Below are 16,190 nucleotides of genomic sequence, written 5' to 3' on the forward strand. Positions count from 1 at the left end.
AACCAAAGGGAAAAAAGTGGGCTCTCATAAGTTTTTTCAATTTTTCCCAATCGATGATTTTAGATTTACCTTGTCTCTCTCGTGATCGCCGAAGCTACTCCCACCATGCTAAGGCTCACCCCTTGAACTTGATAACGACCAATTTTACTTTGACGTGATCAGGTACGTCCTTGTACTCGAAAATCCTATCTAATTCGTTGAGTCAATCAATGAAGCATTCCGCTTGTAATGTGCCAAAAAAATCAGGAAGATCAACTTGGAAACCAAAGTCCCCATACCGTTCCTCTCGACTACGGTGTTCCCGGTACGTAGTACAACGATGATATGGATTCTCAAAAGTAGACTCAGAGTTATGATCAGAAATCTCACAATATTCAAAATCCCGTGTTGTCAGACATTGGGTTAATTCCGCAACTTGCTTCTGCAAATCCTCAATCATCATTACATCCTGGATATTACGATCACGGTGTTAGGCTTCCCCTTATTCGGAACTTATTTGTTGCGACCACGACCATGTCCATGATGACCCTCCATTGGATCTTAATAAGTTTTGATATCAACTCACGCCGAGCAGAATATAAATTATTCTGGGATGTGATGTTTCAGAGGAATTAACGAGAAAACAAGAAAGAAATAACAAAATAAGTAGCTTAAGCTAGGTTTTAAAAAAAACTTCTTGATGTTTCAAAGGAATTAACGAGAAAACAAGAAAAAAATAACAAAATAAGTAGCTTAAGCTAGGTTTTAAAAAAAACTTCATAGAAGAACAAAAGAAATGTAACCATAACATAAAACCAATTGATTCAATACTAAAATAACTTGTCTTAAACATCATCTAAACATAAGTTTATATAACTCTCAAAATCTTAAAAAAATCTAAACGAAAAAATAACTAATTAAACTTATTTCTTGAGATTTAAAATAAATTAACTAACAAAACTTAATTCCTCATATTTAAGATAAAATTAAATATAATTAAAAAAATAAAAATTAATAAACAACTACTTAAAAAACACAATTTGAATCTCCACTTGCATAACCTGACAACCAAATTTACAAAGTGCTAACTTCTAAAATAATAATAATAATAATAATAATAATAATAATAATAACAAAAAAAGAGAAAGCTGTACTTATGGCAAGATTTTAAAATTTGTTTCCATTAAAATTCTGTGTTAGTGTTACAAGTTGCCTCATTTTTATGAATTACACAACATATACAGAAGATTATAAAGCATAATTCTCCTAAAAACCTCCCAGATATTCAAGGACAGTTCCGAGAATAAATAACCATACATGATATTTGCTTCCTAGTATCTAATCTACAAAAGATTAGATAAAATTCATCTTTTACCAAAAGTATAATTTTTATTTGCAGACGACTCAACACCGATGCTTGCTGATGCATTTTCTCTAGTTCGCCTGTAAAACAGCACATAAGCTGCAGCAGATTTCACATCCTCTTCGTTGATAGGTGAAATGTGATTGTCGTCGAAATTGTACCATCTATTTTCATCCAAAAGCTGCAAAAGGGAAAAACAAATTAATATTTTTATCATCTTTCATCTTTTACTAGCCAGTAATTAGATAAAAGCTAAAGCTACTGAAGCAGTGAACAAAAAGCATTCTGCTAGTGTTTGTTCAGAATTCATATAACTAAAAAGAAGTTTACGCATTTCTCATGCAAAAGCAGTGCAAACTGAGAACAACAATGCCGAAAATGCAGATGACATGACACAAACTTCCTAAGTTTTGCAAGAAGAGCAGGTGTCCTTGGCCTTTTGGATTGCAGCACTCTGGTGTTCTCCAAGATGACAAAGCAAAATATGCATGACAGAGACCATGATTTACTGGAAATCTCAAATCTCATCACCAAAATGGAAAATCAATTTTTAATGGATTTCTGTGAAAAACAAGTTGGCAAATAATCACAGTTCTGTTAGATGGAGTGTAAGATACATGTAGACCACCTCAAAAAGTTGGGAACTAAAACAGTTTGATGATGACAACTTTCTAGGATGAGCTGCATACGGAAATAATTGGCAAAATTTTCAAAAAAAAACATAATATAATGTTAGTGGATGAAAATTTACCTTGATATGAGCAGTATAATGCCCGCTTGCCATACTGCCATAGTGATTACTCAAGGCATAAAGTTCATACATCTGGCGCTGGGAGCCTTTTTTGTGTGCCACATAATTTGTCAAATCAAGATCATGAATTGGAAAGTTAACAAAGGTTTCCAGTTTATGCTTTGTGGACCGACTGAAGGAGAATCTTTTCAAGTGAATAACCAGAACTTCAGGAAGCCTCCACAGGTCCAACTTTTTGCTCGCTTGTCTTTGTTCCTTGCAACTTGGGCAGTACCTATTCAGTAACAGTTTGAATTGATGTTGAAAGCACTAAACATGAGTGAAGACAATAGATCTTTAAAGAAAATGAAGCGATGTTTGTTTCATTTAGTGAAAGCATCACAAATTAACAAGGGCTGGGAATTACAAACATCTCTTTAGCATGGAAGATGCTAGATATACAAAACGCAGAATTCACGTTTCTAAGTATAACAGCAAGAAAATAACAAGAAATTTCTGGCAGCTGCAGCTCATAAACTCCAAGTATTTGGCAAAACCTCTGATCATTCTCCTAAACAAGTCACACGAGTGGTAATTACTTCACTTGTACCCATCTATGCTTGAACACATGGCCTAAATGTCATCCCCCACCTCTGATACTAACTTCTCATCATAACACTCTATACTTGTGTCAGATATCAGATATCTACACTTGGACACTGACACACTAGATGGACACTCAATATTTCTATTGACCACATGTAACAACTACATATAGACGTGTGAACACTAGATCCACGTCCCCTCGGGACAGTCTAGTGGCTAGCCCATGAGGTGTTGCCACCATGAGGTCTGGGGTTCAATCTCAGCAAAATCGAGGTAAATGTCTCTCTTATGTGCTAGTCACTATTCCAAAGGCTAGTAGCCGCCCGTAATTTACCTCCTCCGTGTTGGCCCTGGGGCGGGTTGGCGGGAGCGCTAGGGGCGAGCATATTCGCCTTTTGCCACAGTGAACACTGGATACACACCAGTGTCAAATGCTTGTACGCCAGTCAAGGTCCCCCTTAGTAGCAACCACAAATTGTTTTCATTTGTTCTATCATTGAGTTTTTGATCTAACATCATAGGGAAAACTAGCCAACAAAACTAAAATAAACTACTTCAGGTGCAAGTAAAATTTCTGCCAATGCAAAAATGCCAACAAAGCCTTCTTAAAGGCAACACAATGAAAATGAGATTGCCCTTGAGAAAAAGATATCTAAAGGAGCAATTACTTGCACAGAATCTACAAACTAAGATTGACAAGATGATGAACCTGATAGAAAATCACAATGGGATATTATATTTTCTTTGAATCACCTCAAAATAGATAGTATGAGGAGGCAATTGATGCAAGTGGTAATTGTTAGCTCATACCTAATTATAGTGGAGCGACACATAGCCTGAAACCCATCCCAACTAAAGGCAAGGTCTGACTCACTAGTAACAATTGTGGCCCACTATGATAGGTGGAAGACCGAACACACAAAAAACTGCTAGCACTAATGCAGATCACTAGAGGTTGGAACACAAGCCCAATAATTGATGTGGTAAAACCCTCACATCCCCCTATTAACGTACAAATACAGAATACCCCTTCATATAGAGCAAGAAAAGGAGTCCCTCAACCCAAGAGGAAACAACCATCCTTCATCGGTCATGTCACAGCTTGACACCACCAAAAATCACCTCAAAGACCAATTAACAGCAAGCTTAATAGAAGCTAGTCCCTTCCCCCAACTTGATCTAGCTTCCTTTGGCCTAGATCCCAACAACAAACCCAGCCTTGAGCGGACCATTCAAGAAGACCCTTTTGATTGTTATTGCATTTTGCCTACAACATAGAATATAAACCTCCTCCCTAGATCACAATTTCTCAGATAATGAAACAATATCTCCAAAATTTTAACTGAAACAATTAAAGGGAACTTCACTGCACAACATAATTGCCTACTAAGAAAGAAGAAATTATACTAACCACATGTCTTCAGGCACTAGTGGTTCTTCCCTCAAGAAGGCATCCAGACATGTATATAGTGAGAGAGGTTCATTACGACTCCTCTTTGGTGCAGGAGTATACTTGAACACTTCGGGATGGTTCTCAAAATGATAAGTATCATACTTCTTCATATCATTTCTTGACCAATTAATAAAAAGAATAAGTGATGTTGATAGCCTAGGCAGTGCGAAAAGTTTGTCTTCCAATGATAAATCAACCCATGTATCATTTTCGTCAATGTACTGAATATGCATGTTACAGGTTGATTTTGTATTACAGTGTTGTTGATCGTTTTGATTCTCACCAGATATTAAACATGCTTCACTTGATTTGCCTTGATCACCATCAGTTATACAGGGATCTGAGGACCTTGAAGAGTAAGTTCCATCGCTTCCTAGCATAGGGGTGAGCATCCTCTGAAGTCTCTCTCGTATAAGACCCACAGTGATTTCATCTTTTGAAACTGATGCAAGCAAAGGTATGCCGTAGGTTTCCCAGGCCATTGAGCTGTTGATGTTGCCAGACCCGCTGCAAGATTCAACATTGAACATGAGCAGTAAAGCAAATTGGAAAATCATGTACAGAAAAATGAACAACCAAAGCCAAAAAAGGGAATACTTTATGTTGGTAGCACTAGAAATAGAAAGAAAGTTTTTTTTAAAAAAAAAAGGACTGGATCAGAAATAATTTAATCAAAACAATATTGGAAAGAAGTAAAAAGAATTGACAAGGAGTGTCTTGTAGCATGAAACCGCAAACAAATAAATTAACATGTTATGGTCAATAAGATAGTAGAACAACAATTTCAATTGGTAAAATCAGTAACAACATATACCAGACATCTAAAGTGTATCTTCCCTACAGCTACTGGAATATTTATGCAGATAATAGTTACTGATACAGGGAGTACATACACTTGGCGGTGGTGCACAAACTGAAGGTATACAGTATTCATCAATTTTGGTATCTTATAAGCTACAAGGTGATCATCATCTTTAATGGTTGATAGCAGCATTAAAGGATCTTCTAGAAGTTGATGGACACTGTGGCCGCGTATCTGTGTAAATTTTTCACAAAAAAATGAAGAAGAAAACTATTCTTTTGAGTATTAATCCAATGAGGCACTGTCCACCGAATCTCTACCAATATGAAATTCGCATACCTCTGCAAGTAAAAGTTTCTCCTCGTTTTTTAATGAGCAAGCATTGCTTAAAGCCTGAATCAAGTCCCGGCAACGACCCTGCTTTGGTACACTTACAGTACAAGTGGTTGGAAGTGTACTCCCATCACTAGTCAAAACCACAACAGTCATGGTCCGAGCGGAAGCAGATTGTAGAGGCAATGATAGGTACATAAATGGATCAAATGTCACTGAAATTTTCCCACAAACGGGGCAGACCAGAGTAGATTTGTATTGCCCCTGCCATGTTATAGTAATCAGCTACAGAAATGAAGATTGAATGGACCTACGGAGACTTTAACAACACAAAGGAATTTCAAAATATTGTAAAATGATATTGTCCCAAATAATTTTCTCATACATTGTGGCAAAAGAAATTCTTCTATTGTAATAACATCTTGAGCAAGTTCAAATTTTCCCCTATTGTACGGCCGAACTTTATGCCAAACTCATGTGCAATGCATCTTTTGAAGCCCATTTGTTTGCAATGGGTATAATTAAAAAAAGAGCAAAAGTTTTTGAAGCTCAATAAGGCAACAGTCAAACTGATTCTGATCAAAAAATTATCATTACGTCATAAAATTATGTTTGAGAAAAGTATTACAAACTTAATGACCAATACTATATTTAAAATTAACTAAATTTCTAACAAGAGAAAAATCAGGATTCCAGAGGTAACAGTGATTGATGTTGGATGCTAAACCTATTTACCTAGGTTAGTAGGAAGGAACATGATTCAGACATCTTGTTGATGTCTGGTTGAATACTCGAACCATCTGATGCCCAATTCAATTCATCAAGTCATATATAAGTTCTGACTATTTGAAGCAGAAGCTACATCACTAGTTTTCTTTGCTCTCCCTCAGGTAACTAGATTTTCAACTCTAGTTTGTTCAACATATCTAAATATATTATCCATTGGCCGGCCCTTGAACATATACAAACCATTTCAAACTATTTATTCTCATTTTTTATCATTTATTGAAGCTATTATTTTTTAATTTATTACCCCTAATTGCTTGCTTCAAATTCTCAAATTCTGATTGTAAAACCTGAGATGTTTTATGACTACTAGAATTCTGCTTATGCAGAGGCAGTGATAGTAAGATGCAAAATTGAGGAAGCAGTAGTTTAAAATGGCAAGTTTAACACTAAAAAACATGGAAGTATGAAAGAAAATAAAGTGAAAAGATTGACATCTTGAACACTAAGAAGCTACTTGGTGCCATCTGATATTATCATCTGCAGAAACATAACTAAACATTAACCAGCTAAGAAGAGCAAATATTTGACATAACCCTGAGTGACAATGATATAGATCATCATTATCATAAACCCTTATCTCATTATCAAGTTGTTTATCCAAACTGCTTGAGTCAGCAATAACTCTGGGAAGTTTATCCCTCCATTCAAACGTATGCAAGGCAATATCGCTATCAATTCAAACTAATTAAATCAATTTTTAGAACATTGACTAACATTTTTTAAGCTCTCTTTACCTCTTACACCTTACACTGTATTAATCTTTATATATATATATATATAGATATAGATATAGATATATCATAACAATAATAAAAATGTGTATAAATCTTTCATTGAAAATCCTATGTACCTGGCACACATCAACAATTATAGAATCATTTCGAGCAATGTGGTTTGCCCAAAACTCATCAGCAACTTCTTCATCAGGTCGTCCGTCTGTATCCTTTGATTTTATATAAGGTTTATGCTTTACACGATTCAGGTCCTCATGAAGTCCATCCAACAAGAAGGCTAAAAGCTCCTGAATGATCAATTGGAGTTTGCATCGTGGTAATACAAAGAACCAAATTGATTTGAAGACATTGAATTAACAGGAAAACCTGCGAGTCGTGTTGATTATTTCCGCTAAATTGAGGTGCAAACCGTGCGAGTTTCGTTTTAAATGGTCTAGGAGAAACAGGAGTACGCCCAGGAGCCCAGAGTTTCCTCAATAACTCCCCGAAAGCTAATGCAAGCTCACCCTGCAGAACTACCACTGAGATTTAGAACATCCAACATTAAAAATTCAAAGTAATTTTAGAACCAAACAGTCAAAAATAAGTACATGCAGCCTAGGCCTTTGTGAACTGTGCATCAAATAATAATGTCCATTTAAATAATCTGACTCAAAAGAAAAATAGGCATATCATGTGTTCTAGTTAGTTGTTACCAAGCTATGCAAACTTACAATATCAAGAACGCAGAATAGAGCTAAAAACAAACTTTGGCCAACAAAATGATACCGAATTCGAACTGTAGCAGACCCTTGTTGAAAATCCAAAAGAGCTTCATGAGGAGACAGCATCCAGTAAACATTTGAGAAGGAACTTTTTGCAGAAACAATCATTTTTTTCTTCCTTTTTTTGGAATAAGAAAATGAACTTAAGCTTTTCAGCAAGTCTAGTGCTCTTAAATCAAGTGATGAATGCTAGTGATGCAGCACATAATAGTCTATGTGCCTCAGTGGATGATCTCACGGGCTTGTGCAGCTTAGAAATCTTTTGCAAGAAAATAGAATCTTTAGAGACAAAAAAGGCATTGTTGGTTGTAGGAATAGGAACAACAGAAGGCTTTCAAAAAACTTCAGAAAAAATAGACCATGTTCTAAAAAATAAAACAGAATTAAAATAAAATTATATTTTTAACCAAATACAAAGAAAATAAAGCTGGAATTTTGAACTCAAATTGATTTATTCTATTGGATCAATTCATTGTAAGGTAATCTAGAAGGGATCATTCTCTCCAACAGAGAAGCCAAGCCTGTTTAATAGATTGAGTTATGATTAGGTCTTCCAAGACAAAACATAAGAGTGAAACATCAACATAAAGTCATACACTGTTATATTGTACTGCTTTAGATCAGCATGAGTTTATAATTGTCATAATTTAGGACAATTTTCCCCTTAAAGTTGATAATATATCTCTAGTATACAATCTAAAAAGTTTCAGAAGACTCAAATAGATAAGAGATGCAAAGATATCAAACCAATAGGCATAAGTATAAACAACTTCAAAATGGAAATTATTAAATTGTTCGAAGTCAAACTCCCTTGAGCGACAAGCTCAGTAGGTTGTTTTATATATACCTCATCCAAATTACTATAGAGGAAAGCATTCTTTATATTCAATCAATGTAGCAACCACTAGAATATAGCAAAAGGAAGCAGTCTTAACTTCAAAAGGGCATATATCCATATAGTCAACTCTATATATTCCTACAATACTTTCACACTAATCAAGCTTTACGTTTGCCATTTGAGCCATTAAGAATGTTTCAATCATTAACATTCATTTACAATCAACAATATATTTTACAGAAAGAGAGAGGCAAGTTCTAAAGCAGAATTAGAATGCAAGGCATCATATCATCTATCATAGCCTATCTCCACCTTAGATCAAATAAAGCTTTTTAAATAGTCAAATCTTAATAGAATCCAATGTTGAAAGAAAAGCAAAATAGTATCAAGACAACAAACGAGATGTATAGAGAAAAGGGGTATAAGGTAGTGTATTTATGAGTGCCTTTCCCAAGAGCAATAGGAAGGATAATGCTAAAGGAATTATCCATGATCCTAGAAGGTTCTAGTGGTGCATTTATGAGTACCTTTGGCTAATGAATTTCTTTTTATCCTTTATATAGGCATAATCAATTTTGGTATGCTTGCTACCCTAGTCTAGGAAGATCATCAAATCAATCCCAGCAATATATATCATGCACCTTCGTCCTATGGAATGTAAAAACAACCAATGCCACCTTGTAATAAGAGAACATGAACATGCACTTCTTCTTAATGTTGGTGTAGCAGTTGAAGCATTTCCTAGCACTAGCTAAGCCACTTCCACTAGCACCAGTTGAACCACTTCACTAGCACCAATTGTGACACAGCCATGCCATATTTGTTGCTCATGGTTTTTATTCAACTTGGAATCCATAAAGAGCAACTAGAAATTCTGAGTCATCTGCAATAACATTGTCACAACCTTCAAATTCATGGTAGACGGATTCTTAAAAAACTCACAAATAGGAATTATGCTTTCTGTTCATGACTCGTGGTAACCAAATCAAGAAGTCAGTGAGCTAACTATCAGTCAAACCCCACTCAACACCATTCCTAAGTCCTTCATCAACAAAGAGGTCACCAGATTTCACAATTTAGGAGCATCTTTCTTTTGTTGACGCTTGAAGCCACTTCAATTGACCTTTGTTTGCTTACTCCTCTTCAATTTGAACTATTTATAGTCTCTTGAATCTTGATCTCCTCTTCCTATAACTGGCAAAGTTCTTCTACCTTGTTATATGGGCTGAATCTAATCAGATTATGGTTTCAATCCATCTCGACCAATATTGCCTGATCCTACACGACATAGGTGGTATTGTTCATGCACAGGCGGCACAATGTTTTAATCCTATATTGTGTGTCATACTTTGACTATAACATTACATTTTTGCGGAGTCTAGCAACATGACATGAATTTTAATTCATGACTCAAAATGGAATTCTCAAAAGTAGGTATAATCAGAACCAAAAACATCACATTGACAAATTATGGAGATTTGAGAATTTTCCATTAATGGTGTGTTTGGCTTCAACAAAAGTTAAAAAAAGTTTCAAAAGGACATGTTCTTTGAAAAAATAAAGACCACTTAAAATATTGATACAGATACTTACAACCATGCCTAAAGGGTTCTGCCAATTTATTTCTTGCCTGTAGTCTTCACGAAAATATCTTGCAAACTCTGGTGTATGAACAAGGCATTGTATGGCACTGTTCATGAAGCAAGTATTTCCAAGGTTGAGCAGTCCAATGAGACCCAAAGGGGCTGATCTTGTAGTAATGGTATTCGTTCCATGCAAATTATCCAAGTCACTACTAGGGGAAGCCAAGTATTGGCTTTGCGAGAACTCAGAACTGCAACTTCTGGAAGCATAATTGTTGGTAGACAAGCCTTCAGCAACCGATAAGCTTGAATGTGAAGGATCCAAAATGAGAGACACTGAATCCTTCTCCATACACCCATTCTCCTGTAGAGAAGTTGCACATCCACCATCAATGGTACCATTGCCATCAGTCAGAATCTCGACCAGAATCTGTGCAGAAATAAATTGTAGCAAGAATCATAATGTGTATGAAATTTCAAATAGATTTTACTTCAATTGTAAGAAAATTTTAAGCAGGATAATATTCACAAAAAAGACAACAGATCAAAATTTTGTATTAGTACATGAGGTAAAGATGATGTTATAAACCATGAACAGAAAGATCAATGTTCATAGTTTATTTTACTTCCCATGTGACAAAATGAATTAAGATACCATACAATATAAAGAAATTTTCACAGCCATATAAAACTGGAAATAAAAAAAATCATGTCCTAATCAATCTCAATGTTTGGGTGGCAACTTAGATTTTGTAAAATATGCAATATTTGAAAAACTTAATAAATACTTACATCTTGGTCCATCTGTATGTTTGCATCATCAAGAGTCTTATCCATGTTGTCCATCAACGTGTGCTTCTGTTGACCATAATAGTCCCAGATACAAACCTGGAACAGTGGATAATGAATATTAAACCACACAACTAGAATTAATATGTGACGAATAATTGCTTACTTGGTCCAGGGGTAAATCAAAAACCTCAGAAGTCTTTTTATGGAGTTCTCCCACTGTCTCCTGCAAAATTTATGGTAACTCTCAAAAGCCATTGATGTGTAAAAAAAAACACACATCTATGTTGAGTTACAGCCAGCAGATATAAGCATTTCACCTCATGTAAAATTTACAACTTAAATTTGCATTTCATTACATCATTATAGCACATAACTCATGAATGGCAACATACATATGAGCAATGAGTGTGAAAAATGGATACAAGTGTCCAATTGAGCAATAAAAGAAGCACATGCAGTAGAAGTATGTAAGTAAATTCAAGATAATTCTGTTTAATTTTTGAAAAATTTAGGAATATAAATTGACTGTTAAATGAACAAACTTAGCGGAAACAGAAAGAATGTAAATGCAGAATGAACTCAGGTCAAGTGCACAAATTTTAAAGCTTAGGCTTTACACAATGCTATATCAAAAATTTGCCAAGCTTTTGAAACAAATAATAACAATATAGTAATAGTAGTTTGTGGTATAAACCTTCTTGATTATTTAAAAAACAAACAGCAAGATTGTTTTTTTTTTCTAGTTTTGAAAACACATATAAAATGTATTGACAAAGTATCTCAAATTTTTATTGTGTTTATCATTGCTGACCCTTTTGAGTAAGTCCAGACCAATTGTCTGATATTTTTGGGATTATAAGGATAGCTATGATGGAGAATAAAACAAATATAGAAATAAATTATTCCATAATGGGAAAAACAATCTTTCATAAATATCATTAAAAAAATATTCTTTCTTAAATTAGAAATGAGGCAATGTTTCCTTCAACTTGAAATGGAACTACTACTTTTTTTTCTCACATATTATGCTTGGCTTGTCCCCCTTAAGCTGGTCTACCCTTTTACTAGTAGATGAGTAGAATGACATTTAGGGGGCGTTTGGTTTAGGGGAATAGAAGTGGGGAATGGGAATGAGAATCATTGATTGCTATTGTTAATGTTTGGATTATAGGAATAGGAATAGGAATAAGGGAATGAATCCTTGAAATTGGGTAATAACTCATTCCCATATACCTCCCCTTCAATGAGCCATTACCTTATTTTCATCAATCAAAATATTCTCTTATTCCAAAAATACCCTTGACCTAAAACTAAAATTTTCTCCCTTAATATCAAATATCAAAATTTATTTATTTATTTATTGTTCATATCACTTCTCTCTCCTTGTTCTCTCTCATCATATTTTCTCTCTCATTATTTTATCACACACTTTCTTTCTCCTATCACACTCTCTTTCCTCTTTTTTTTTCTCATTACACTTTCTCTTTCATCATACTTTCTCTCTCCTCAATCTCTTCCGTCGCACTCTCTTCCTACTTTTTTTTTCTCATCATACTTTTTCTCTTATCATACTTTCTCACTCCTCAATCTCTCCCATCACACCCTCTTTTTTCTTTTTTTCTCATCACACTTTCGCTCTCATCACACTTTCTCTCTCCTCAATCTCTCTTGTCACACTCCCTCCTTTTTTCCTCAACACACTTTCTCTCTCCTCAATCTCTCTTATCACACTCACTGTTCTCTTTTTTTCTCATCACACTCTCTCTCTCGCAATACTTTCTCGCTCCTCAATCTCTCTCATCACACTCTCTCTCCTCATTTTCCCTCGTTACATTTTCTCTCTCTTCATCCTCTCTCATCATACTTTCTCTCTCATCTTCTCTCGTCATGCTCTCTCCTATCACACTCTCTTTTCTCATTTTCTCTCATCACACTTTCTCTCTCTTCATACTTTCTCATCACATTTTCTCTCTCATCATACTTTCTCTCTCATCATTCTCTTTGATCATATTTTTCTCTCACATTCATCTTTCTTTCACATCTAATTTTTTTCTTTTATTTTCCTTTAAGGGTAAAAAAGGAAATATTAATTTATTCCGATAGAAAGTATGCAACTAACCAAATATTACTTTTAAGAGTGATATCCATGCTCATACCCATTCCCATTCCACAATACAATGATTCCCATTCCGATTCTCATTCCCATGCTCATACCAAACGCCCCCTTAAATGTGAAAACTCATCAAATAGAAATAATAAATGTAAAATGATGAAGAAGGAAATAAAACAACTATGAAATTATAAGACATTTTAGGCGTACAATTTTAATGAAATACCTTTGCTCAAACTAATCGTAATTATGCTATTCCTTGAATCATGACCGTTGGTTCATCGATGTACGGTTGCGAGTTTTCACATCCCTCACAGTTGTCCTCGGACGGAGAGAGAGACAGCTAGGAGAGAGAGAGAGGGAGGAAAACGTGCCGTGGGGATCGCATTTATTTTTGCTGTTCTTCTCTTGACGACACACAGCATCAATGGCGGCCGCTGGATCGAAAGCCAGTCCCGGTCACAGATAAAGGAGTCATCCATCTCTCACTCGGCTATCTTCGCGCTTGGCTTGATTTCGTTGTACCTTCACTGTGAGATGGATTTCCATAGCAACAATGGCGACGATGCGAACAGCATGTGAGATGTTTTCCGGATTGTTTGGTCCATGAATGATCCGATTCAGATGATCTCTTCCTGAATCCGAATGATTTGGAATCCTAATTTTTTTTCTTTGATTTTCAATCTAAGTTTTTATTGTGGATTTTCTTAACGTCTACATTGGTTAAGCGAGTCTGGTTCCGTTTCGGTTTGTGTTTATTGAAGAATAAGGTGGTGTGTGATGATTTTAAAAGTAAAATTTGGAATTTCATGCTAATGTTTTGTGGAATTTGTAGCAGCGATATGTGGCATTGGCAGCGAGAAGAAGAATTTTGCCTGTCCGGAGATTCCCAACTTGGTTTGTTTTCTTAATCATCTTTAATTTTGTGCATCTTTTTTCTTTTTCTTTGTCGACGTTTTCTACTTATTTCTCGAATTCACAGGTTTACCTCAATGTCTGTGGGATGATAGCAACGAAAAATGCGAGAGTCTGCAGCATACGATGGGAAATCAAACTCCACTTCGAGATTTTGGTCATTTTGACTTAGACATCTTGGATTTGGGAGGTATGTTCTTCAACATTGTTTACACTTCCCATTGTTTCAAGTCCTCTTAAATTTTAAGTGAGATAAATGGTCGCAGACGAAGGTGAAAAGGATGTGGACGAAGCGCTAGGAGCACCAAGAGTTAAAAGGCGCCGGGTTCTACATTTTACCTCTGATGATGATGGTGGCACAGCCAACAAGGAGCATCTGAGCGCTGGAGTAATTATTTGACCTTAGACTATTTCTTCAAATGCATAAACTAAACCCATCGCCACACCTATTATAATACGGTTAAAGCATTCACTTGCTTCCCTTGATTTTACTTTAGGTTCAGCAGGACTCAGCGTCAGTAAAAGTATGGACAGAAAATTTACAGCCGAATCCCGCAAGCTCAGGTTTTTATTTTCTTACCTTGGACAGAAACTTTGCTGTCGTAGATGTGTATTTCTAGGTGTTCTAATCAAATAATTTATGGTAGATGATAGGTTTCTTTTCAGCAATGAAGTCTTGGATCCGTCCACAGATGAGTGGCTGGACAACTATTTCAATGATAGTGAGATGTATTGCAACTCTAAAGACATCCTTTCCCTTCCAAGCTTCATGGTCGGAATTTACTGATTTGCTATATTCCGTTGATAACCTGATGCTGAATTTCACCGTAGGTCTTCCAATATGAATGATCAAGTCAAACTCAATAGTCAAATTGATGTTTCAGGTTAGCAGAGAAGTGAAAAAGAAGTTTAAAACAAAGTGACTCGTTTATATTAGAATTTTAATGCTGAGAATATTATTTTAGCAAACTTCTCCCTTGTTTTTCATAGATTTCCTCGATGGAGAACCTGATAAAAGGACTAAGCTCTTGCCCAACCACTCTAAATCTGCTACTCTTAAAATATTCAAAGGTAGTATCTTGTGGTACTGCCTAACATCCTATTTTGATTTAAGACAGAGTAATGTCTTTGAGTGCTCAAAACGCTTCGTGACTCATTTCCTTACTATCCTTTTCAGGCAGAAAATCTCATATCAATTCTCTGACAAAGTTAACTACCTCTGTGGCTTATCCTTTTACCCTCGTCAAACCATCTGAAGTTCAAGGACACTTGACTTTGAAGGATTTAAATCAGCGGATTCTTGCTCCACCACCATCAAGACCTAGAAATGAGATGGTTGATGATCCTTCAATCAATTATCCAACCTCAGCTTTTTCTGGGAAGCCTGTTGTTGTGAAGACTAAGATTCTCACTGAAGGAGGCAAAGGAAGCATTACTATTCTAAGAACCAAAGGTTGAGCGGATAGTTTCCCTTTCTTGACATTGGTGCTCATTTCAGTGAGGCACCAAACATGTTCAAATATCAAAAGCTGGTCTTACGTACTTAAACTGAAAAATCTTGTGTCGTGGAGTCTTTTGGATTCTTTATTTCTTTTAATTTACTGGTTAACTGATATGGCTACTCTGCAGCTTCAGATAGAATTCATTCTCTGAATCTGATCTGTTTAATTGGCACTAACTTGCCTTTTCATTCCAATCAAAATATGCACTTGTGAAATTTGAGCCTGTGTTTAGCCAAATGATATTGGCTTTTTTTGTTACTCTTGATTTTCTTTGCTTGTAATACTCTTTTCTTTGCTAGATTGGGAGCATTATCCCTTACAGTTTCTTGATGAGCTTGTTATTTTCTTGGAGAAGCTCTCGTTTGAGCTTTAACTTAGAACTTATCTGTGTGCTATATGTTCATCACACCCAACGAACTGAAGCTAGGCTAAATGCCAATTGATGAGGAGTATTTGGAATTTCTTCAATAATCATAAATGAAAACATACTGTTTCCAGGTACTATGTTTCTGAATCTTGGTACTTTTGCATCATAACTTTATCTAATCTTCTTGTCATGTAAAGAAGAATATCTCTTTATTCAAAGAGGCAGTTCTGTTTCCCTATTTGTCAAAAAGTTTGGCAGGAGGATATGAATCATATTGTTCATGCAGGAGTATGAAACTTGTAAAGTGCACAGGTGTAGAGTTTTTTTTACTGGATTGGGCCTTTTTTTTCACATTCAGAGTACTAAGTCTACTAGGGATACACAAACCAAAATATGAAATATAATGTAATGTCATCATCTTAAGGTTTCATGTTTGCAGATTCGGTATAGCTTGTTCGTCATTCAGTGCCATAGGCCTATCTACATTAAATTGTTGATATTTGCTTATGAACTTGATCTTTGTAATTAAT

The 16,190-nt window shown here is 35.5% G+C and overlaps 2 protein-coding genes across 3 annotated transcripts; one reads left to right on the top strand and one right to left on the bottom strand.

The window, feature by feature from the left end:
• Positions 1–1,133: 1,133 nt before the first annotated feature.
• On the bottom strand, positions 1,134–11,058 carry LOC122023455 (ubiquitin carboxyl-terminal hydrolase 5-like). The gene is made up of 10 exons (XM_042581569.1): positions 10,930–11,058; positions 10,767–10,862; positions 9,985–10,404; positions 7,156–7,296; positions 6,906–7,076; positions 5,273–5,530; positions 5,025–5,167; positions 4,090–4,638; positions 2,094–2,367; positions 1,134–1,523 (listed from the first exon to the last, which is right to left on the bottom strand). Exons 2-10 carry the CDS (start codon positions 10,818–10,820, stop codon positions 1,344–1,346), a joined length of 2,190 nt encoding a protein of 729 aa, XP_042437503.1. The 5' UTR covers positions 10,821–10,862; positions 10,930–11,058; the 3' UTR covers positions 1,134–1,343.
• Positions 11,059–13,258: 2,200 nt separating this feature from the next.
• On the top strand, positions 13,259–15,508 carry LOC122024671 (protein XRI1-like). Of its 2 annotated transcripts, none has more exons than XM_042583339.1 (9): positions 13,259–13,454; positions 13,712–13,773; positions 13,859–13,981; positions 14,058–14,179; positions 14,289–14,355; positions 14,439–14,520; positions 14,623–14,675; positions 14,782–14,862; positions 14,969–15,508. In XM_042583339.1, the coding sequence occupies exons 1-9, from the start codon at positions 13,414–13,416 to the stop codon at positions 15,247–15,249; spliced, it is 912 nt and encodes a 303-aa protein (XP_042439273.1). In that variant the 5' UTR covers positions 13,259–13,413; the 3' UTR covers positions 15,250–15,508. The 2 variants fall into 2 exon arrangements, with proteins under 2 accessions (XP_042439273.1, XP_042439275.1); XM_042583341.1 differs by having other exon boundaries at positions 13,715–13,773.
• Positions 15,509–16,190: the final 682 nt, after the last annotated feature.

Source organism: Zingiber officinale, chromosome 9B, assembly GCF_018446385.1.
Source record: "Zingiber officinale cultivar Zhangliang chromosome 9B, Zo_v1.1, whole genome shotgun sequence".
Taxonomy (NCBI): Eukaryota; Viridiplantae; Streptophyta; class Magnoliopsida; order Zingiberales; family Zingiberaceae; genus Zingiber; species Zingiber officinale.